Source organism: Taurulus bubalis, assembly GCF_910589615.1.
Source record: "Taurulus bubalis genome assembly, chromosome: 7".
Lineage (NCBI taxonomy): Eukaryota > Metazoa > Chordata > Actinopteri > Perciformes > Cottidae > Taurulus > Taurulus bubalis.
In genome coordinates this window covers 15,999,729-16,023,281 of record NC_136595.1, presented here as the reverse complement: position 1 = coordinate 16,023,281, position 23,553 = coordinate 15,999,729, and the positions used below count along the sequence as shown (strand labels likewise).

The 23,553-nt window shown below is 40.1% G+C and overlaps 2 protein-coding genes across 3 annotated transcripts; one reads left to right on the top strand and one right to left on the bottom strand.

Moving 5' to 3' along the window:
* Positions 1-321: 321 nt before the first annotated feature.
* lim2.2 (lens intrinsic membrane protein 2.2) lies at positions 322-2,229 on the top strand (the record flags this gene model as incomplete). Its single annotated transcript, XM_079221246.1, has 4 exons — positions 322-499; positions 1,107-1,247; positions 1,570-1,704; positions 2,159-2,229. 4 exons carry the CDS (start codon positions 322-324, stop codon positions 2,227-2,229), a joined length of 525 nt encoding a protein of 174 aa, XP_079077372.1.
* A 3,149-nt stretch (positions 2,230-5,378) lies between these two features.
* On the bottom strand, positions 5,379-19,700 carry LOC306738715 (GRAM domain-containing protein 2B). Of its 2 annotated transcripts, none has more exons than XM_079220606.1 (13): positions 19,548-19,700; positions 10,126-10,296; positions 9,431-9,497; positions 9,171-9,243; positions 8,980-9,083; positions 8,759-8,857; positions 8,452-8,523; positions 8,097-8,165; positions 7,837-7,933; positions 7,473-7,562; positions 6,975-7,080; positions 6,362-6,469; positions 5,379-5,782 (listed from the first exon to the last, which is right to left on the bottom strand). In XM_079220606.1, exons 1-13 carry the CDS (start codon positions 19,637-19,639, stop codon positions 5,764-5,766), a joined length of 1,167 nt encoding a protein of 388 aa, XP_079076732.1. In that variant the 5' UTR covers positions 19,640-19,700; the 3' UTR covers positions 5,379-5,763. The 2 variants fall into 2 exon arrangements, with proteins under 2 accessions (XP_079076732.1, XP_079076733.1); XM_079220607.1 differs by having other exon boundaries at positions 10,126-10,293.
* Positions 19,701-23,553: the final 3,853 nt, after the last annotated feature.

The window sequence follows — 23,553 nt, the reverse complement described above, 5'->3', positions numbered from 1 at the left end:
CAATGTTACCAATGTTGTGCTGATTCAGGCCTTCAGCACACTGAGGTTCGGTTCTGACCAACAACTAAAGTGCTTTATTCGCATCAGGGCAGATGGGAGAGAGGATAGTCCACTGGAGTATAGAACTCGCGAAGAAACTTGACCGTTGTTCCCTTGAGAGGACATTGATATTAATGTAAAATGAGTATTTTGGGCTTTCAGGGAATCAACGAGTAAACGATTGAGTACGAGGTCGATATGCACTGTTCCTCACCCTGTCCTCTCTTCCCTGAACAGTCGTTGCATGTTTAGGAGGACGGTGCTTCCCCTGGCTTCTCCAAGATGCTGTATACTTTAGCGGGAGGGGGCACACTCTGCGGTGTGGCTGCCCTGGTGCTTCTCATTGTTTCTACGGCAACGGACTTCTGGATGCAGTATCGATACTCTGGCAGCTCGGCTAATCAGGGGCTTTGGAGGTTCTGCATCAACCACAAATGTCACGCCCACACCATCACTGTTGGTGAGTACGTTGGAAGTGGCATTCATACCAATTGCGTGTTTATGAGGAAATGACTTCTTCAGAATGTGAATAAATGATGATAATCATAACCACACATATATCTATACAATCTGATATAATATAGTGTCCTATTAGTCAATTACACAGTAAATATGAAAGCAAATTATCTTAAATGTATAGCCAATTCCATGCTGATCTGTCCAGAAAACGACCTCTTTTTTTATAGTTATTCCTGCAAACCAAAGCACATCACACCTGTTTCAGAGTATCTTGATAGATGGATAATACAAGAAACCTCTTTTTTTTACTGATGGAAAGACCACTTACTTCAATTGTGCCAAAGTTATTTGAAAGGAGAGAAAAAAAGAAAAGAGGTGTAGATTGAAGGAAGATGAGAATTCACCATAAATACAATAAAAACGTCCAACTGCACATCAGCCTCGGCCCTACTGCAGAGGAGCTGTGCATCGAGAGGGTGTAATAAGCTCAAACACTGGCAAAATGACAGATTGACAACATAAAAATGCCATGCATTCAAACTTAAATACCATTATTTTCAGTCTAAGTACCTGTTGACGTGTAATGGTCCCGACCTTCTTGTGCCCAGCCTTCTGGGATGCCACGCGGGCCTTCATGTTACTGGCGGTGCTGAGCTGCTTCGCCGGGGTGGTGCTCGGCCTGAGCGCCTTCACGAACGGCACCAAGAACCGGAGGGTCCGCACAGGCGGCATCGCGCTGGTCCTGTCAGGTAACACACACACACACACACACACACACACACACAAACACACACACACACAGCATTAACCAGTTCTACTCAATAGGAACCTGATGTACTTCCTCAAAGCAATGGGAGTAGAAGTCTGCAGAGAATATAAACAATGGTTGCTGTTTTCCTTTCATCAGACTTGTCTGTGGGACCTTTTTTCATGGGCTTTCATGTGCTTGGTCTTTGTGCTCTTTACATATATGTTGACAGGTTATATAGGTTTGGAATTCCTTTCCTGATCTGGTTTGCTTGTATTCATGTTTTACTTTTCTCATAATTTGCTCTCACAATTCCTTCTCAGGTTTTCTTGCTCTGCTGGCTTTGGCAATTTACACCGGAGTGACGGTCACTTTCTTTGGCAAACGCTTCTTGGACTGGCGCTTTTCATGGTCCTACACCATCGGCTGGGTGGCCATCATTTTGGCTTTTGCTGCAGGTATTTACTGTATTTATGTGGTTTGCCTATTTATTTAGTAATTGTTTTTTTATTATGAGTACTGGGGACTGGACTATGTGTTAGCATCCTTGAGGAGAGTATCCAAAAGGTGTGCATTGCAACATTTGGCATTTCTAAAAATGCTGTGCTGTTCAGAGGATCTGACACCCGTTATCTTGTGCAGTGGCAAAACTCATTTAGATGTGATGGTTAGGCCGACATACGTAGAGGCATGAATGGGCCTTAAACCAGCGGACTCACTAAAAAGCTATTTATCTTTGATCTTTTCTTCTCTTGTTGGTTTGAAAGTTTCAGTCTTCAGTAACAATGATAAATAACTAACAATCATCCACAACCCTCATCGTAATGAATGTTTAATTTAAGAATGAAACTTTATCAGTTCTATTAGGAAATGACTGTTACTTCACCATTTCTGCCGTTTGGTTTCTTTCAGGTGCGTTTCAGCTCTGTGCTTACCAGCGGACCACTGCAGAACCTGCGCCTTCAAATAACCCGGACAGCTGAACAAGAAGACCACCATGCTGATGGGCTCCAGGACGGTTGCAATGTCACTGCTGCGTTTGAGTACCTAGAGTGGAATAAATAGAAATCATAATCTCCTGTGTGGATTCACTGACAACGCTATTTTTTTCTCCTGTTGAGAACATTTTGGACAGCTCACCTTTTTCACAGGAAATTGGCAGAACCCCTAATTTGACACCGTACAGATGAGCAAACACCATATTTATCATATTAAGAACCACCTGACCATGGTCATGTTTAATGTCTCTAGGTTTGGAGAAATCAATGGAAACATAACACTAATTCCACTGTATGAAATATGAAGCATTATTCATTTAGCTAAAACACACAAGACTCCCGTTAACATTCCTTGGGTGGAGTGTGCCACGAATCAGAATTAAAATGCCCATTTAAACGTAGCGCAGCCTTTTAACTGAAACGTCTGTGTAGCAGAGATTCTCCACTAGATGGCGGTCTTGTGCCACATGAAAGACAAAATCCTGAAGCATCATGAAAACGTAACAGGAGATTATGTGGTTCGGCCCCTCTGGGAAATCTTGGTCATTCATAGAAAAGAAGGAAACTGGACTATAGCTGGAGATTGCTTGAAGACGTAGATTTATTCAGCACAGAACTGAAGAATCTTAGAGCAGTGGCTCGCAACCAAATATGTTTTCAGCAAAGTACCGTAACCAGTACAAAGCATTTTGGGTTGAACAAAAAAGATGTAATACACAAATTTTAATATAGAATGTATAATATTCAGTTCATGAACTTACTTATATTTTATTGAATATTTATTAAATAATTATTTTTAAAGGATTTTTGAATGGATGCACATTTTATTTATACACATTTTTAAATATCACGCACCCCCTGGAGTGTCTTCATATCCCCCCCATTTGAGAACCACTCTCAGAGGACAAATGCATTTAGGAAACCTACAGCAAATGTAAGAAAGTAAAGTATTCACCGTATTCAGTATTGAGTCAGTCTGATTCACCAGTGAGTTTAAATGATCCAAAACTAACAAGTTTCCATGAAACCATAGAAAATCTGCACTGTAGACTCTTGGCAGCAATTGTAAAAAATGTCTAGATCTGTGTATATATATATATATATATATATATATATATATATATATATATATATATATATATATATATATATATATATATATATATATATATATATATATATATATATATATATATATATATATGATGTTGCTTTCTATACAAGTATTACCTCACCAAAAAATAGAATGTGAAATATAAATGGGGTTGTGTGTCTTCACTTTACACGTGGCCCCCACAACAACTCTACTTGAGCAAGTTCATTTTCTAGAAAGACACACAATGGGTTATTTACTTCGCAATACTCGATTTATTTTGAACAATAGCAAAGCCATCTCACAGAGACTACTTTGAAATACACAGAATGCAAATAAATATATTTATAGGACCATTAGAATTAAGGACATGAACAATTGATAGAAAATTATTTACAACACTTTGAATAGTGCAAAACCACACAAATGCTGCCGTCATCATTGAGATTCTTGCATCAAGGACAGTGGATGTGTGCGCTGCCCCCTTGTGGGGGATTATAACAACTGACAGTACTGTTCATGGCATGTTGACAAAAACCATAGCTGAAAATAAGAATGACTCTTCAAAACAGGATGTAGCAAAAGTAAACATATTGCTACACCTCGTCAAGATGTAAAATCATTGGGCTGTAGCGTGGACAGGTTAGATTAAAAGGCTCATAAGAAGAGGGGAGGAGGGGGAGAGAAGAAGAAAGCATTCTGAGAAGCTGAAATGATAAAGTCAAGTGAATCTCAATTAAAAGTAGTGTTCTTTCTCCAAAGGTACCTTTGAGAAATCACCAAAGCATGAAATGTGAAAGCCATCACGAGCACTTTGAAATTGACAAAGAAAACGATGACGACCTAAAACCACGTGGCAGGTAGTGCCCACCACCCCTGAGTGAAAACAGTTTAAAAAAGGTCTTAGCACCGTCAGATACCACAGAACGCCAGCTTTGCCATTTCTTCTCAATCCAAACATGATGTCTTGGATTGCGACAGGCACAACACATTTTTTAAAGTGCACTCGCTCGATTGAGCTGTTCCTTTCACTCAAATCTTTTTGTTTTTTTCTGACACAAATTCTTCCCCACAAACATCAAGCCCCATTTTAAAAACAGCACACAAAAGATAAATAAAATTTTGCCATGCATAACAATTTGTTGCATATTGAAATGTCTTCTTGGGACCACTTTGTTTTGCTGTTGAAAACTTGGACCTTCCAGCAAGGCTGGATGCAGACTCTCTTCTGGAGACACAGTATCAGTCATGTGTCGATATCGCAGACACGTGCATGAACATTAGAAATACATTATTTGTGCTACTTTAAATAACCTGAAAATTCTAGGATTGCCATTTGGTCTTCAAGAGGCCTGTCAAAGAGAGAGAGGTTTGTACTTTTAAACACAATTTGGTCAGCAAACATCTGAAACAGACGGATTTGAAATCTACTCTTGAAGACTAAAGACGTAGAAAAGCCGTCCACAAAAAACATATCGATGCCTCTGAGACAGCCTCCTCGTGTCCTATCGTATTAAATATTTGTGCACCGATGCATTCATCTACAGTTCAGACTGCAGGGGAAAAAGAACCTGATCACTGATCATTAAATTAGTAGAAATCATGCCAAAGACGAGGAAAGGAATACTGCAATCACTGCTGATTGGAGAAAGAGAGAAAGGTTACAACCATCAGGAGAGAATCAAGCCTCCACAGGCTGATCTAAATTTTAAAGTGTCAGCTATCACCATTTCAACCCGCAGCTGATTAGTAGAACCATTCGGCGAGAAGTACTCGACATGACTGAAGGACAGAGACAGATGTATTCAGCTGATAAATGGACGGGTAAATAAGTGATAGAAAAAGCCTCTTTAAAATCATCTCCGTGCACTCATGCAAAAGACGTGCACCGTGTGCATCTTTGGTTATGCATAGCACTACGTCTCTGGTGTTGAGGTGCAACAATAAGTGCTACAGCAGGCTAATGCTGATTGGTATAGCCCTGTTCAGACTGCACTCACAGGTAGAGGAGCCTGCATGAAGGACGATGGAGAACATAACTTCAGATGTGGAACAGTTTCTGCCAAGAAAGTGCCCGTCAACTTGGTTAAGCGTGGCACATTGCTAAGTTAGAGCCGTTAGGCTTTGGTTTTAACGACAGACGCGCTGCAACCAGGCAGTGCGTCTGTGCGTCTTGGCGCGGCTCTGTGTGACAAAGTCGTGGCATGTCCATTTGTCTACTGCACGATGAGGAGGTATAGCCCTTCAAGTTAACAAGTTGTCTCTGAAATTGCACAGGTTGGCCATTTTTCCTGTAGCCAACAGTACATGCCATATTGGGAGCACAGTCTTCAGTACATTAAATGTCTCCCCCTGCATTCTGCTGGAAGACGTTGAAATAATCCTCCAATCAAGAGTCAACCAATCTCTCCTTCAGTCACCGAGTGTTATGTGGTGTCTTGGTACCTATGAAAAGACGAGAGAACCAGTTGAGATATCAAAAGGAAACTAAAACACACCTAATTATACTAAATGATTTAATTACCTAGATCACTCCGCCGATTACAGGAATATATTTAACCAGTTTTCTTTAAAGGGAATGAAGCTAATTACACAACAAGGTAAACACCAGTTTAAAAAGGAAATGGCAATGTAAATATATTCTGTAAGCAGAGCTAACATTACAACATAATGTTGTAGTTTTTGCAAAATTCCTGATTCTTTAGTCTCAATACTCCTTGAGAGCCTTGTGAAACTAAGGATTAGTTTTGTCATGGGCAGTAGATACATATTGGAGAAAGAAGTCAGTCTTTCTTGTTTTTCCTGATATCACGTGTACCGCGTGTACATAACACAGCACTGCCCACCAATTGAGGATCATCAGAGCACAAAAAGGCTGACTTTACTCAATTTCTCTTTAAAAGCCCAATGTGGTTGTGAGGCAGAACTGTACTGGGTAGAACCAAGATGCTCACTTAAACTTTTCCATCTCTTTGGATAAGGGTAGTTTAACGGTCGTTTTTATTTCAGAGAAAGTCTTCTCACCCGTTCTGTAAAGTGAACTCAGACAGAGCCCCTAGCGATGTCAGCTGTTCCTCCAGGGCCACAATACGTAAACCAATGTAACCGGATGACAGTAGCAGCAGCACCACCCTGTAACGAACGAAAGAATATGAGTCACGTTTTTTTCACGGTGATGAAATTGAATGATGTTAGCTTAGAGCAGGTACATGGAAAACCAACGAGGGCTAAACCCTTTATTTGTAGGGCCCTTTTAGTAGGTATTAAAAAAAGGACTGCATATCACTTTACAGCACTGCCAGTAAGCACCAGAGAGTACAACCTTCAAACTGGAGGCTTACTTATTTAAGCAGGCATTAATGGTTAAAATATAGTTTACGGAACTTCTGTATGTTGGTGTTCAAGAACTGGTTTGCAAAAAACAATTAAAAAGTTCTCCTTTTTTTTTTACGTAATGAGATCCTACAAGATGACCTAGTTTTTTTACCAACGCAACAGGTTTCTTATTCTTGCCTTTCCTTAAAAGGAGTGTGACTTTCTAGAGAAGTAGATTAAAATGATCACTTGGGACACAAGGCATTGGATTAAAAAGAATAAGGAAGAAGACATAACTTGCTAGAGAGGAAATGTTACTCACAAAATCAAGTAAATAAAGAGTAGAGTGTTGAGGGTGCTGGCCTCCCTCTGAACCAGCAGGGACTTGGCCTTTTCCGTCACATTCCAAACCCACGATCCACATGAACCTGGAAATGTAAATAGAGCATGAATATCGATGTTCTCCTGTTGGTAGGTTGTACCTTACTTATGCACAGTGTGTACTGTACATGCATATTTTGTAGATGACCGTGGAGAGTGAGAATAATTAAAAAGGAAACGATAGGCTTCTCTGCAACTACGCAAAACAAATATCTTTCAAATAACACTTTCTAAATCCATATTCACTAGCATCTGTCTGTGGATCAAACACAAGCCACATTTCATTATAGTGTCAACAAGGACAGTCTATTCTACAAGCCACTTTGACTGACTAGCTTGTTGATTTATCAGAGTTTTCCAAGATTTAGCTCTGTGTGCGTGCGTGCGTGCGTGCGTGCGTGCGTGCGTGCGTGCGTGCGTGCGTGCGTGCGTGTCTTACCTGATACTGACAGCTCCTCTGAGGATGAGCTATCACTCTGCTGCATGTGTAGGCTTCTGAAAGTCAGGCCATTCCCTTTGGGCACTGCCTCTGAAGAAGGGAAACAATGCAATCAATGATGGACGGCTATTAGACTGTGGACTTTGCGTGTCAACTGGCTTGAACAGACATGAGAAAGAGATAACGACACCAAAACAAACAGGTTTTCAGTCAAGCTGATTCTTGCAGACAATTCAATGCAACATGGGTTACTTGGAAATGTTTAGATTCTCTATCATACAATATGATTCTAGGTACATGTAACACCTATTTTATTGTTTAGGTTTGATGTTTTGCATGTAAACATAATGTTAAGGACTCTCACCTCTGTGTGGTTTGTGCAGAGGCTGATCCTTTGAAGATTGTGACTCAGAGCAATCGAATTGGTCGAAGCTGTCGTCCAGACTGGACTGGCTGGAGTTCTGTTGAAGTGAGACAGGAACACCATCACAAACAGGTCTATCCTATAATTCAGCCATATCCACAATCGGTGCTAATAAGGGAATTATGTGCACCTTATGAGCCCCATGACAATACTGTCAATCTTTTTTTAAATGATTATTATATTGTGAAACTGTCTCTTACCACAAGTTTTCCCTTATCAAAGCTGTTCTCAGCTGAGGAGAAGACAGGGCTACTATTTGTGCTGCCATCCTGTAACAGAAAGAAAACTTATTATCAATGGTATGTTTGAGCTTTCATTTAGAGTTTTATCATCATAATACAAATAAACAAAACATTTAGAGGTTACAATAGCAGGGTTGCTGCCCTGCTCCCACTGTAAAACTATATACATTTCCAGAAATGCATTATTAACTAAATATTGGCTAATGAAATGAGCAAATGTACGGTTTTCCTGAATATATTATTAAATCACATTAATAACCGTTGCAGAATTTTTTGAAGACCTACAAACCAACATTTAACCAAAGCAACTCACCTCTAGCTGAGGAGATACTGAAAGCAGCAGCTGATAACATGATTCTCTGTTACGCAGCGACACAAACAGGTACTAAACAATGAGAGGGAATAGAACAAACAAAAAGCAGGAATATTAGCAATCTGTGCACCTGCAAACCTGAACCATCAAATACACAGTCATTGAATAGATTATACCTAAAGCTAAATGTACTGTGCTTGAGCAAGGCATACATTTGAATTTGTACATATCTAGTTATGAATAGAGTGTATGGCAATCAGAAGTGTTTACTAAGGTGGTCGTTTGGGGCAGAAGATAAGAAACTGACCTTGTCTCCTCCTGTGGTGCGAATCGACAAGGCGTTGGGTACGAGTAAAGCTGTGTTCTGCTTCTTCACTATGTGGATACAGGAAACTGGAATAACTACCTAGAAGAGCCCCCAGCCAAACGCAAAATATTAGGGAAAGTGCAACAATGTGGTGAAATATCTCAACAAGACATTATTTAAATATAATTTATTAGATAAAAAAAGGCAGAGCTGCAGCCTACCTTAGTGTCCTTTAGCAGAACTGAGGAGTAGAAACAGGCATGGGTGTCAGTGATGTACAGTCGACCGTGGTAGGGCACTTCCTTTTGCAGGGCACAGATGTATGCTGGGAGAGGAGAGGAGCACATGCACCTTTAGTTTTATGTGGTTCAGTCACTTAGTCATGCATTCTCTTTCGTTTGCGTTTACCTACCGTGTATCAAGTCTTCACTCGGAGGAATGTTTGGAAATAACTTGTGGAATGTCTTGTTGTGCTTTATAAAACTCTAAGACAGAGAAGGAGGACAAATGTAAGTCAAAATCTTTCAACAAATGCACTGATCCAGTTTGAGGCCGCACACCCATTAACACTACAACATCAAGGTGCACTAAAAAGGACCACAAAGACCTGTACTTCCACCTGACATGTAGAACAATTCATTTCTTCAAATGTAAAAAAGGTTGTGTACTTACACTTTGTGTTCCAGTGCCCTCCGTCCTCTCAAAGCCTCGGCTGTCATCCTCGAATGTCTGCGACCTGCTGAGAGAAAGATCACTGCTGTCAATTCTCTAAAGAGGTATGTGGTTTCAGCAGGTTTGTGTTTGTGAGAAGATACAGACACATGACTTCCTGACACATCCCCCAAGTGTTAGTGTTAATGTTCCTCAATCCAAAATGATCTGTTGAAAGTGGCTGGGTAATTACTGGGTCACATAGGCAGCAGTAGGGCTGAATATTTCTCTTCACACTAACAAATATCACAAATCTACCTCAAACATTTGAATCATGTGAGGAGATGACGTGCAGTCATGAGTGTGTCACAGCTGAACACAAGTTGAGTTAGGTCTGGTCTTGTGATACGTGTTCAGAATAGCTGTGTCTCCACCACATCCAATGTGTAATTTTCTGCTTTTCAAGATTGAGAAAGAGCATTGTATGATATCCATATCTGATAGAACTGCAAGAGTCTTGGAGATTCACTACTTACATTTCAATTTCAAATTTGGCCTTTTGAATGCAGATCTGTAAAATGCTTAGTTTAGCCACTCAGTGTTTGCTTGTTATATTCAACAGTATTTAAGACCTTTAAGCTATTTTTACCTAATTTTTTCCCCTCCAGACAAACATCTACTTTTTGCATAATGTCTCATTTCCCCATCAGTCTTACCTGATGGCTTCTTGTCTGGTGATGGTTTTGTGCTGTTGCTCGAGCTGGGCAGCCTCCATGCTCATGGCTTTCCTGGTCTCCGCCTTCCTGATGCTGCCATTGCCTAAGCCGCTCTTGCTTTTCTTCACTTTGGCTGGCAGTCCGCCACCACTGCTGTCTACTGGATAGCTGCTGGGGGGGGAGGGGGCAGATTTAGCAACACGCTAAATATTGTTTGACAGTCATTTTAATGTGCACACACAATGAGTATGTGGAATTTCTCTTTGAAGAGTTACAGCAAGTCTTTTGCAAAAACAGACCATGATTATTTGCAATTTCAGTACTATGTGACTATTTGGAGAAAAAAAAGAAGAAGAAAACTGCCAAAATAATTCACCTTTGTTGAAACATTCATTCAGAAACAATACATGACTCTACTACAGTAATTTCCCAGAGAGTTAAAAGCTTGAACACAGATGATAAACAGAAGACCTAAATGATGAGAACATATTAAAACATAAAACAGGAGGAAGTCAGTGTGGGAATCAACAACAGTCACCAGCTGAATGATGGTAAATCTATAAATGCCTCTACAAAGATGCCCGTCACAATTTCCTGCACTATACAGTCATTATCTATCATTAAAGAATAGCATTGTTAAACATTGAGGCTTTTACCTTGCCTTGGGTTTTGTTATCACTAAATGTCCCCATTCCATTTAAATTAAAGGCTCTGTGAAGACTGAACTGACATATTGCAGACAACAGGTTTATCTTTATAATGTTGGGAAAGTTTTATTGATATACTTTGCGTCAGTTCACCGTTTGTGGCTGTACGATTCCACCTCCTCACCGCTTTACAAGCAGATCAAGGTAGACTCATGCTCTAAAACAGACAAGCCGCTGCAAATATTCCATTTCAAAATTGACTGTAAAACCAAAACGGTCTCGTAAAAGGAAGGTTGCAGGATTTACTACAGCCAGGGTGCTCTTGAAAGACGATGTCCTTGACCAGGAACAAACAAGCCGCAAATGCATTAAAAGCTAAAGGAGTCTGTTGAAATCTTGTGAAACAAATACAATGACGATGCAGGTCAAATATAAGACACAAAACAAACTGAATGAGTTAAGCCTTCATCCCTGTTAAAAATAATTTATTTTTAAATTTATTTTTTAAAGACACCAACTTAAAATTACTAAAGACAAACAACAAATAACCCTTTACCTGGTCATTGTAATTCTCTTTGATGAACGAAAACTCATATACCTACTGACCGTAGGCATTTCCTTTTCTTAGAAAAATACCAGCTCAAAAGAATTGTCTCCAAGCTACACTCACTGGCTTCATACCATCAAAGCGGAGAAGTTACCAAATGAAGACACCAAGATAAAAAAAACGGTATTATGTATGGTCCAAGATGAGCTGTTCTAGTTAAGTCAAGGTCCTTCGCCATATCCAACCAGAAAACAACTGTTGCTGTATTTCAGTATGTGCTGTAGGAGGAAGTCACTTTGTGAAGAATGGTGTGACACTCCGTAGTGGGTGACGTCAAACTTAGCCACTCCCCCAGAGGCAGGCAAGCATGAGAGTACACACACACACACACACACACACACACACACACACACACACACACACACACACACACACACACACACACACACACACACACACACACACACACACACACACACACACACACACAGAGAGAGAGAGAGAGACAACGGTGCGCAAAACACAGGCACCGACATGTTTAAGGAAAGAAGGACCATCCCATAAAAATATTCCACTGAAAAATTATCCAACATCCAAATCATGTCTTGTTAGGATTTGTTCTTGTGGGGCAAAGAAGGATCAGAGACTTCTTTAAAACAGCTCTGTGCGAGTGGGAATGGAAAATACTTGCGAGGTGCTCAGACTGGCCCATCTGGAACAATCTAGGAGTGGTGCATAATCTGCTTGCCCAAGGGCAATGAATCACACCAAGGAGACAGCGGAACAATACATCCTTGAGTTTTCCCTACATTAAAGTGACTAGAACTTCTTTTAAAGAAGTCCGACCTTTGAAAAAAGGTGACAGACTCAACAACTGGCAGCATACGATTATAAACATTACCTAGAGTACATATAGGATGTTGTATTGCAGCAAAACAATAATACATTTTCAGTATGGATTCTAAATGAAGGACTTTGTGCCTCTTCGAACACTTTCTGTACCACGTCAACTGAGTAATTGGAGTCAAGGTCAACATGAAATGCAGCTTCAGGTGGATGTCTACCTTGTATTAAGTCTTGAAGACTGCTTATCAAATTGTGACCATCAACACTTCCTCATATCACGACAAAAAGAGCTTTAACCATTCAAAAGATGTTTTCCTCCTTGTGTTGCAGAATCCAATTACTTTATTGCATGTCGTGACAGCTAAATAGGTCAGTTAGTTAATAACTATGCTATTAAAACCTAATGCGGTAAGTTAACTGTAGCTGTCTATACTGCAGAGAGGTAAACGACATTTTATCCTTTATTCTAAAATATAAATACATATAAAGAAAATATCCAAAGCAGTTTGTAAACTTTGGACCAAGTAAACTGCTATGGTGTGCAGACGCTGGTGTTTGGATAAAAGGCAACACACTGCGAGAACAATTTCATAATCAGTCCTCACCAGGTGTTAGTCTGTGTTCAAATATGCTCACCTGACCTATTTCCAGTAGGCAGGGGGTCAAAGTGGCAGGGCAATATAGGCATAATTTTAAGACTATTGACTTAGAATTTCCCAACACCTTCCTCTCTTTACTCAAGACTAACCATAAGCATTAACAAGATCACGTTGAAGCCGCTTCCTGTAACTCAGGCCGCCAGCAGCATTCCTCTGTTCTTTCAATAGGATGTGACTATGATTATCTGTATTAACAGAGCAGCTTGTCAATTCAGTGATACACTAAGACAGTCCAACAATCAGCTACCAAATTCTACTGTGTACAAGTTTATTGCAGATGTCACAGGTTTTACCATTAAGAAACATGGACCTCAAGCAGAAGAAAACCTGCCAGAATCTGACAATCTATCATTCATTCAACATTCATGTTTGAGTGTAAAGTATGATTAATGTCAAGTCTGTGTCAAGGAAAGAAACAGAGTCAGCCTCATATAACTTAATAAAGTGTCCTTGGGCAAAGCCATCAAAGGTTAACAAGTGTGTGACAATAACTAGGTTATTGCTAAAATGCTACATGAGAAAAAAACTTTTATGAAATGAATGATGTACTCCATAAAAGTGATGTTGCTTAATCACCACTTCATATTTACAAAGCAGGAGGTGGACTATCTGAAATGTAATAACCAGACAAAGGCCTTGACCTCTGACCTACTTCCTTGTTGGACCACTATGTCACACCACCCGACACAACCAATGTTGGGCAAGTTGTACTGCCACGCTTGACATTTCAAAGCAGGCATCGTGTAGGCACATTAAATTCTCAGCAGCAGTGGCTTAAAAATGAAATGCACGAGGTTACGGGAGCATTTGTACCAGGACTCGCGTCTAAGTACAATTTGTCTCACATGCCAACATGTTCTGTGAAATAGAGATTACAGACAAACGCGTACCACTTTGATCTATTTCTTTATCTGCATTTGCTCTGGTGTTATTTTAAAACATCAGACATATTACTTTATCACAGTCTTAATGGTTAACGGCTCAGAACTGTAACCACTGCCATGCTAGCACATTTTCCTGGATTTACAGAGGATCTGTCGAGAAAACTAAGCATTTTTCCAAGCGAAAAAGGCTGTTGATGCCCATTTTTTGTATGACCACGTGACAAAAGTCCACAAAAAAAAAATTTCACCACAGGCAGGTGAAAAAACAAACATGTAGCCAGCCTTTGTTTTAAAATGGAGAGAAAAAGATTGACATACATTGAGACTACATTTACTCAATGTTAGCCCTTCCTCATCCAAGACTGGTTGAGAAGAAACAGGATCCGCTTGCTCGCCTTACCTTCCCAGATTCTCAAAGCAATGAAAATCGTCGACAGCACCATGTTGGTTCAACACGCTTTTCCCTCTATCCATGACCAACGGAGGTCTCTCTGCTACTCACGCTCTCTAAATCCACCACTGGGCAAGGCGGCCAAATTAGAATGACAGTTGTATCTTTTGCACTTAGAACCTGAGAGCACTGACAGCTAAGTCAAAAGGGTGTAAAGGTCTGTTTTATTGCAACGTTTTACAGCACCAAAGAGCTCAACATGAAGATAGTTCTGGAAACACGCAGCAGGAAAGAAAACAAGAGGGGGTTGGAGCCTGAAATGCCTCCCAAACTTTGTCTGTTTGTAGTCTTTGAAACAGCTCAAGGGTAGATGATAGAAATGTGGGGGTGAGAGAAACGTTGCCAGGTTATTCTCAGTTGAGAAGGCCTAACAACGACATTCAATAGCCTGTTCTCAATAACAACACAGAGATGGCTTTAAAAGCAGCCAGTGAAATGGGCATGACAATAGCTAGTTCACACTCTTTGTGTATGATGTTATGAGCCAGAACACACAAGAATGTGTGTTTGACTAGATGGAAAATGGAAGAAAAGATCAGAATACACAATGAAAATAGATGAATTCAGTTCACTACGTACTGTCGGCTTAAAGTAACCGACTTTTGTTTCATTCACAAACCTCTTCTGAGGCTACTGTTCAATAGGCTAGTACTACACCTATGATACCATAAACTGAAAACCCATGCAAAATTAAGTTCAACTGCACTGGTGACATAGGTCCATATTTAGCCACCACGTAGCACTCCTTACCTTCCCTGTCTCACTACCACCTGCCAAGTTTTCACTGTACACTTCTTGGCATAGATCTGCAGGATGAATGCTGTTTGACAGCTGTGTTATAAATACATTTGGGCATAATCAAAATGGCACAGGTTTGCTCTCTGCAACAGCAATGTGGCCTCTCAGAGTTCTTGAGTCTGAAACCAAATCTCTTGTTTGCTGATCAACAGACTACACATTTGTCCCATGGACCAACAATTAAAAAAAACAGTCATTGTTGGTCCAGTTTGAGTTTGCACACCCATTAACACATCAACATTATGGTGCACTAAAGGAACACAAAGACCTGTACTTCCACCTGACAGTTAATGTTGGATGGCACGCCATCTACCCCTGCTTGCATAAAAGGCACTTCCTAAATCTCTCCAGATAGAACAACAGTACACAAAATACAGCTTCCATAACGATAATCTTTAAAATTTTTGAGTCACCCCAAAATCAAAAATATCTCCTCATACCGTCATCAAACTAGATTGTTTTGGTGAGAGTTGCCTAGTATTGGAGATAAGGGCCGTAAAGATATCTGTCGTTTTCACAGACCGAGGTCGGTCAATTATCTTGAGTAACCGAGTCATGCTTTCAGGAAAAAGACATAACTGTTGAGTTTCATACATTTATTTTTTTGCTCTTTGAGCAGCAGAGTGAAAATCTAATTAATTCCTTAACATACCAGTTCATAACGGTGGCATTTACGCAGGAAAAGGGTGCCCTAGGGGTCTCTTTTTGGCTCTGCCAGTTAGATAATTACTGAATACACTGAACATATAGATATATATATATACACACACATCATAACACTGTCAAGTGGACTAAAGAGGATTGTCCATGCACCTTACTACACAGCTTTGTACATACCCATGAGCAATTCTACTTTGGGATTGTCACTCAACTTATCTACGGATAAGACTTGCACAATGCTTGCTAGCCATGTTCATGTTTGTTCTTGAAAAAGCACTAATAGTTGAAATACTTTTTCAATCACTGAATTGGACAACTTACTTCATCATTTGAATCGCAACATGCAAAGAAAGTTGAATGTTATTGACAGTTTGATGGAATATCTTCACTGTGCTATAAACTTTATTAAACTAGGTGAACATACGTTGGCCCTTTTACAATATAAAAACATGGCCGGGAATGCTGCGTTACATTTAAATATTACATTCAAAATGTAAAATTAACCAATGACCAGAAAGTTATATAATAAATCTATGAAAGTCATATTTGTTTAAATTCACTGGAAACTAACTTGACATTCCAGTCGACAAAATAACTCCCTGGGGCCTAGAGTTATGACGCTTCCGTTAGCGGTCCCGAGATGAGACATATGATCCCAGGAGTCTCAGGAGTCCTGCTGCAGACGTCAGCTGTACAGTAATCGAGCCCTTAAGACAAAATTGCTTCTGTACAGAAAGCTTACGTAAAAGCTTTTCAACAGGTGACATTACTGGTCTAACAACATGAGCCCTCAGGTTAACATGCTATACTGACAAAGGTTATGCTTCAATTTAATTACTGTGAGATCGGAGAATTTGCATAGTTAAGATAGTGTCACAGCACCATCTTCTGGAGAGTTGTGGATTATTTTGGTCATTTGTACAGCCGATTCCTCATCGTCCAATCAAAACCAGCATATTTCAAAAGCAACACAAGAGATTGTTGCAGCTGTGCCAAATGTGACAATAAAGATGTTAAAGTTGTTTCAACCACACACAAGGCATCTGAGAGTCCTACTCTGTGAGAATGTAGTTTTGTTTTCTAGTTGTTGTTGGACCACTTTATTAACTATTTGACCTACTTTAATTTTAAAACACAGAAACTCAAAAAATATATTTTTTTTAAAGTTGCCAACATTTGAAAATGAAAGACAACCCAAAATTATATTCTGGGTTGGACGTATAGTATGTGGATGAGCTTCAACAGAGCAGTCAGGAGGGGAAGCAAGTGGTCATGGCGAAATAACATGCAGTCTGTGGCGCCCTGCCAGGGCTCAATTTGCAGGAAAACCGTGGTTGTCTGTGAGCCAAGTGGAACAGACCGTGTCTGTGTGCATGTGATACAAAACAACTGTGTGCGAGTGGGAAGTCGTGCAGCCGACTGAAGCGGTTGAACATGCTGGATGGTGTGGTGGGGCTGGAAGAATCCACCTAACTTTAAAATAAGGTGACAAGGGGGCTTGGAATTAATCTACAGTGCTACTACATGTGCCAAAGCCACTGAGTCTAAATGAGTCTCTAAAACCTGTTACAAGTCAGCATAGGGCTGAAATACCATCGATCTTGGAAATTCAAAATATCTTGAATGACACGGAGTCATGTATCATTGAGAGCAACGTGTAGGAAAGAAGTTTACAGCAGGTGATTTGACTGATTAGTTACTGAATACCTCCTGAAATCATTTGTTTAGTTAATTTCAATTAATTAAGTAATTCACTGGTCTGAATGAATTTGGTTTTGCCCTTTGTATCGCTATGCCCTAATGTGTACAGAGTTTTACTGTGCTAGGAAAGTAAAAAAAACACTGCATTCTTTAAGTAAAAAAAAGAAAGAAAAAAAAAAAAAAGGCAAATGCGCTTTATGGATGGCAGAAATAAAGAACCCTGCAGTGGTGGAGATACACTAAGGGTGAGCCAGCCTACCTTGACACAGTGATACCATGGCAGTGTTCCCACTATCCAAATGACTGGGCTTAGCTTTACATCATTACACTATTTATTTTTTTTAAGTACACTTGCAGTCTTTTATGTTATCCTGCTGATCAAAGCTGAGCTAAACACCAGTTTAGATAAGCTTCCATAAAGCCTCATGAGACTGAACTATGGCAAATACTTGGGTGGAATTCACCAGTCTGCTGTGAGTACCAAAAGGTTAAACGGCTAAGAAGAATATAGTCTTTTTTCGTGGCTCTGCGACAAGGGCAGAGGACTGGTCATTAGTACTAGTCTGTCAGAGGCAACACATAACTTCAACCGCGACCAGTACGCAACCCTTCATTTAGCGATAAACAGTTCTGCAGATGTGGTTTCGTCCTCTAACGTATGCTTTTCCTCTGCAGCACATCTCATAATATAAACCTTCATAGTCTTTACTGACCGCAGCAGCAAGGAAGCTCTGTACTATATGAGCATCTTCCCAGAGCCAACAGAACGCCTGCATAGCTGCCCCACCCAGCCTATTCCAGGCTCCTCCATCTAAGCAAGCTTTGCAGCAATAGGTTCTTCCCTATTGATACAAGGCTAGTCATATTTCGCCACTGTGTGCATTGCAAACCTGTATTCAGAGACTTGGAGGAAGGTGTTTGGTATATATTGTTTGGTTGTTATATATATATATATATATATATATATATATATATATATATATATATATATATATATATATATATATATATATATATATATATATGTTGTGGAAACAGATAGTCACCCCACATACCATACTACAGACACATCCTAGCTATGCTGATAAGCAGCAGGCCAGTCTAATTGGTAGGGCTCTTGTACTCCAGCAAATGGCTATCTATGGGGAGGCAAGTGAAAGGCAAAGCTCAGAGGACAAGGACTACTATCAGTGAGATGCAGAGAGCATTTACATAACACCATGTACCACCTGTGGTCGACTCATGGTAGCTAAAAATAGGCTTTTCTGGGACAACATTGACTGGCTTGTCCCATGTGTGAGTGTTTCCCTTGTGGTTGTGCATAAACGCCCCTCTGCTTGTATTGTCTGTTCTGGATCCCAACAGGGTTGGATCATCCACGACAAAATAACAAAACCAGTGATACCAATAGGCCGGTGAATGAAGTCATGACTGAGCAGGAGGCACCGACTACTAAGAATCTGGATGACCAGATCTGGACTATCTTCCATTTATGTCACTCTATGTAATGCTGTTCAAGTGCGCTGCGTGGACTAGCTAGATTAATTGGCTACAAAATTAGACACAAACAACACTTTCTTGCAACAATGCAAGCCATTGAAATTGGACGAATGAGAAAAGAAACAAATGAAACCCATGCATTGTGTCTGTACTTAAAACACCTGGCAGAAAAGCCTTCATGCTATACCATCGATGGCAGGTGCTCGAGTCCACGACACCTCAAATCAATTACTAACTTGAGCCAAGTCAACGATACGTAAAGCGGATGCTAAAACTGTGCAAATCCTCTGATTATATCGGTGGTGCTCGTGTAGTGTTAAGTTACACTTGTAATGCAGAGATGCTCGCAATAAGCCACAATTTAGGACCAAACACTCACTTTGAGTATTTCATTTCACTCAGAGTCCAAGAGGAACCGTTACTGCAGAATGACAGCGAGTCACTTTACCGTTAGCTAAAGATACTTTAAATGCCAACGCGTCTCCGGCGAGGCGGATGCTAACCCGCTAGCATGATCTACGAACTGACTGCTTGCGTACATTTGATGTAAAATAAAACACACCTACATGAACTAGGTAGAACCACAGGCTGTATATAAGAAGGCTACAACTACCACATCTCATCGGCCGGGTTGTTATCATGAAATGAATGCTAACCCCTTAGCATCCACCCCGCTGGTGTCGCTCACCGGCAGATAGCGGTCCCAGCTAGCCTCGTTCGTCCACTCACCTCTCTTTCATGAAGTGCTTGAGTTTGACGATGGCCTTCTCATCGATCTTCCTGAGGAAGGTTTTCAATCTTTCTCTCTTGTTTTCAAGCATTCTTCCCTCAGCCAGTGGTCGTCGGTTCGTGTCGGAACGACGGTCCACGCCAGACTCCACCGTCCTTGTTTGGTTTCTGCTCTTCTCTTTTCTTTTTTTTCTCTCTCCTCCTCCTCCTCCTCCTCACTCCATCCACGGCTGATTAGGATAATGAGCCTAAATCGGACCAAGTCAGCCGTCCAATCAACGTCGTCGACGACATGTAAAAATCGGTCATGTCAGACCGGTTGTCCAATCAAAACGGGGTAGTTGGCTTTCACCGACCGCCCATGACCTTATATGGGAGTCGTGTTGTCCCCTTCTGGGACCGAAAGGGGTGGGCCCACAATATGCTCTCACTTGCTCTTTTAAATAATGATTTGGGTCTGCATGTGATTATTTACATTCCACGTGTGAACAACTTACATGTTACATGTTGTGGTTTAACAATAGCGTTTTTATTTGCCACATGACACTCTGCTTTATCCGTCAGAGAAAATATTAATAAATAATAACTACTGGTACTAGGGTGGGCCTGCTTTACATACTGCCTGCAAACGTAAAGCTGAATTGTATTGTAAGAGGATGTACCTGCATATGCTATACAATAATATTAGTAATGAATAAGGTATAGGCCTACTGCTATCGTCAGTTATTTTTGATATTACATTTAGGCTTTTGAACCGTTATATTCATCTAAAAAGAGCAGTCACAGTACTTGCTGGCAGCACCCGTAGAGACTACTCCCCCCCCTCAACAACTGGAGCAACAAATGGCAAAGTCACAAGCCTATTGTGCAATCAGCTAAATCAAGTCACATTGTAGTCACACTGGTTGTCTGCGTGTTACTTGTGAATACCTTTATGTGTTTATATAAAATGAAATGTGCTATAAAAATGAAATGTGCTCCAAAAAGGTGTTTTATTAAGACAAGGTTTTTATATTATAAGATGGTTTATGTTTCCTGTAACATGAATGCCTTAAAGTGTCCTTAATCAAGGTGTGTGAGGGTTTTTTGTGGCTGACCCTGAACCTTGACCTCCTTTTGAAATATACAATTTCATAACACAGATCGTTGCTGACAAAGAAGTGTATCCTGTTTTTCACAATTTTTATGGTTGAAATTCAGTTGAAGTTTACAAGTTTCTATTGGCCAACAACATTTTACAACCTTGGCTATCAAATTCTTCGACTGTGTGTAATGAATATTTATGATTTTTAACAGCAATATTTCAGGAATTACATTTTTAGGGAGATGGTCTTTTTTAGTCGATTTCAATAATTGTCTGTAAGTCACTGATGCGTCACATTATTGAAACACAGGTCATTCTGATTACAACACAGCGATTCCACTAATGTATTGATGGAGACCTTTGATCGCATATAAAAAAGATAACCGATCAGTATCAGGCAGCTGTTAAGACAAATGCGCACAAATCTAAGCGTTGAAAGCCCTTTTTTTCTGACCAGGCAGCTCAGGCACTGCCACGGCACCAGGAACAGACAAGGTAGTGTATTATTTGCCACATGACACAGCAAACACACCACCCCACTCATGCAATCTGGCCTCCAGTCAGCCCACGGTCTTCCCTTCTGTCTCCCCTGCCAGGAAACAAAGCAGGCATGAGAGGAAGAAATCACGCTTCATGAGGAAGCATGTGACGCAGGAAGGGGGTGTAGATGCTGCGTAGGCAATAACAGGCTTTTTTCTGTGTTGATTCATCAGTGAGAAAGCTGGCTGTATAATTGGACAACGTGGGATGCTACGCAAGGATCCAGGAGTCACGAAAGCCCCATCACATGAGTTAATTAGTTTGAGGTCATTTGAACCATGCACAATATCATGACCTTGAGGCCCCTGTTTTGTAGTGGAGACACTGTATGTCAATGAGATGTCAAACTGATGTGGAATTCACATTCAGCGCAAATAGGCTGTCACTGCTGAACTGTGAACCCTTCCCAAAACAAATAAGAAAACAGGAAAAAAGAAAAACGTTTATTCGTCTCTGCAAATGCTTTTGGTCATAAGACCACACAATTTGCTAATATTAATACTCTGAGTCATGAAGCCTGCATTATTCACCCTTGATGTTGTCAATATTTGTAAATGACATGCCATCTGCATCAGAGCCAATGAGCTGAGAGTCACATAAGAAAGGCGTGTACAACATTTACTTTTGCAAACAGAATTATCATTCCATTTTTCATTTACTGGCTCTTGGTTTCTTTTGTACTTCTCTGTAATACATACATAAGCAATTACAGAGTAAGGAAACTTTGGCACACTGTTACTGCTATAATTCTTGCAGATTTAATTAGTTTTGAATCTTAATATAATATATATCCATGTATTATCCCTATAATTTAGACATTTGTCTTTCACTTATACACTTGCAAACAAAGCCTTTGCCTTAAATTAGGGTCCTCTCCTGTTCAGTAAATATGATGAAATATGATGCTATTTTATGATGAGTTCCAACAAAAATAGTTGTACTTGTGCTGCCTGCTACACATCTGGGAAACCATAGGGAGTCTGTTAGCTCTGATGTTGCCTAAGTCAGGCATCTGCTTGCTTTAGAAAATATAGATTGAGGTTGGATATGTATGTCTCTGCAAGAAGAGAAAGTGAGATGTCCTTTGCTGAGAGGATAATCTGTTGCAAAAATACAAAAATAATGTTTTGTAAGTGATATCCTTATTATCAGCTGCTGGTGTAAACACTGACCTTGGGAGGCTGGCAACACCTTGGCCTGGAAAACTAGGCAATGACGCACAGACAGCTGCAGCCATGCACGTTACAGCACAGGTGTGTATGAATGCTTATGAAGCAGTAAAAGTACATCGCAGGCTGTACCCCTGTTGTACAATGATGGTTTTGTCTTACCATTATACTCATCAAATTATATTTTCTATTTCCAAACAAATCTCAATATATGTCAGTATAATTTTTTTTAAATGTCTGAGAAAGATCAGCAGTTGCAAATATGTATTAAAAGCAGTAAAGCATCATGTTATGGTAGCTTGCATTGGAAATGTGATGACCATTCAAAGATGAAATCATTTTTGAACTTCAGACATTTAAATGAATCTACTACTTGAGCACCTCAAACCTCTTTTGGTACATACTTTTTATTCTGAAATAATCTTCATTCGAAGCAATTACAATGGAATTACAAGTCCTGGAGACATATTCCCAGCTAGCCTTTTAAATTGTGACTTTTGTGGAAATTCCACATCTGATAGACAGATGTATTGTTGTCTCCTGGTATGACTGCGTCCTTGTATTGCACATGAGTAATGCATCACATGGGACAAAGTGTGACCAATAACAACTCAAATTGATTAGGCCATTATAGCGAATCAGAATTGGATTTTGGTAATCATGACGTTTCCGTGTTTGGGTGCTTTTCCACTATTCAAAAGAAACATTGAAAAACATTGTAAAACATCCGTCTGTCAGTGGAAGTCCCCTTACCAAGATATTTCATTAATTTATCAGTTTTAATCCATCTGTCTCAGATTCAAGTTGTAAAGGAAATGTGTGTCTCATCATACATTATACAGTACATAAGCACTATTATTTGTTGCTTGTATATTAGGCATTATGTTCCGAGTCGAGATACTCCATTGGTTCTCGGAGTTTATGAATAAGATATCTTGTGTTATTTATTATTATTTTATGGGCTTTCCTGTCATGTGTCATGTGAGTATCAAATACCTAGGTGAATTAAACATCTGTTTAGAGGCTGTAACTGTCCTCTTTCGTAGCCGTGTGTCTGTGGGGTCAAAGGTGAGTGCATCACCAAGGATTCACCCCAGCAATAGCCAACTTCATTCAGGGAGGCCAGCGATGGGGGAAGCACCTTACTCCCGATCCAATGATATCATCTTACCCTGGACACTGGGACATTGTCGGTGATCATCTCCAAGCGGCA

Coding starts and splice junctions, on each gene's coding strand:
- LOC306738715 (XM_079220606.1), bottom strand. CDS start 19,639: ATGCTTGAAAACAAGAGAGAAAGATTGAAAACCTTCCTCAGGAAGATC. Junction 7,081..7,472: donor AGAGGAGCTGTCAGTATCAG/GTAAGACACGCA, acceptor TTACATTTCCAG/GTTCATGTGGATCGTGGGTT. Junction 6,470..6,974: donor CTCTTTATTTACTTGATTTT/GTGAGTAACATT, acceptor CGTTCGTTACAG/GGTGGTGCTGCTGCTACTGT.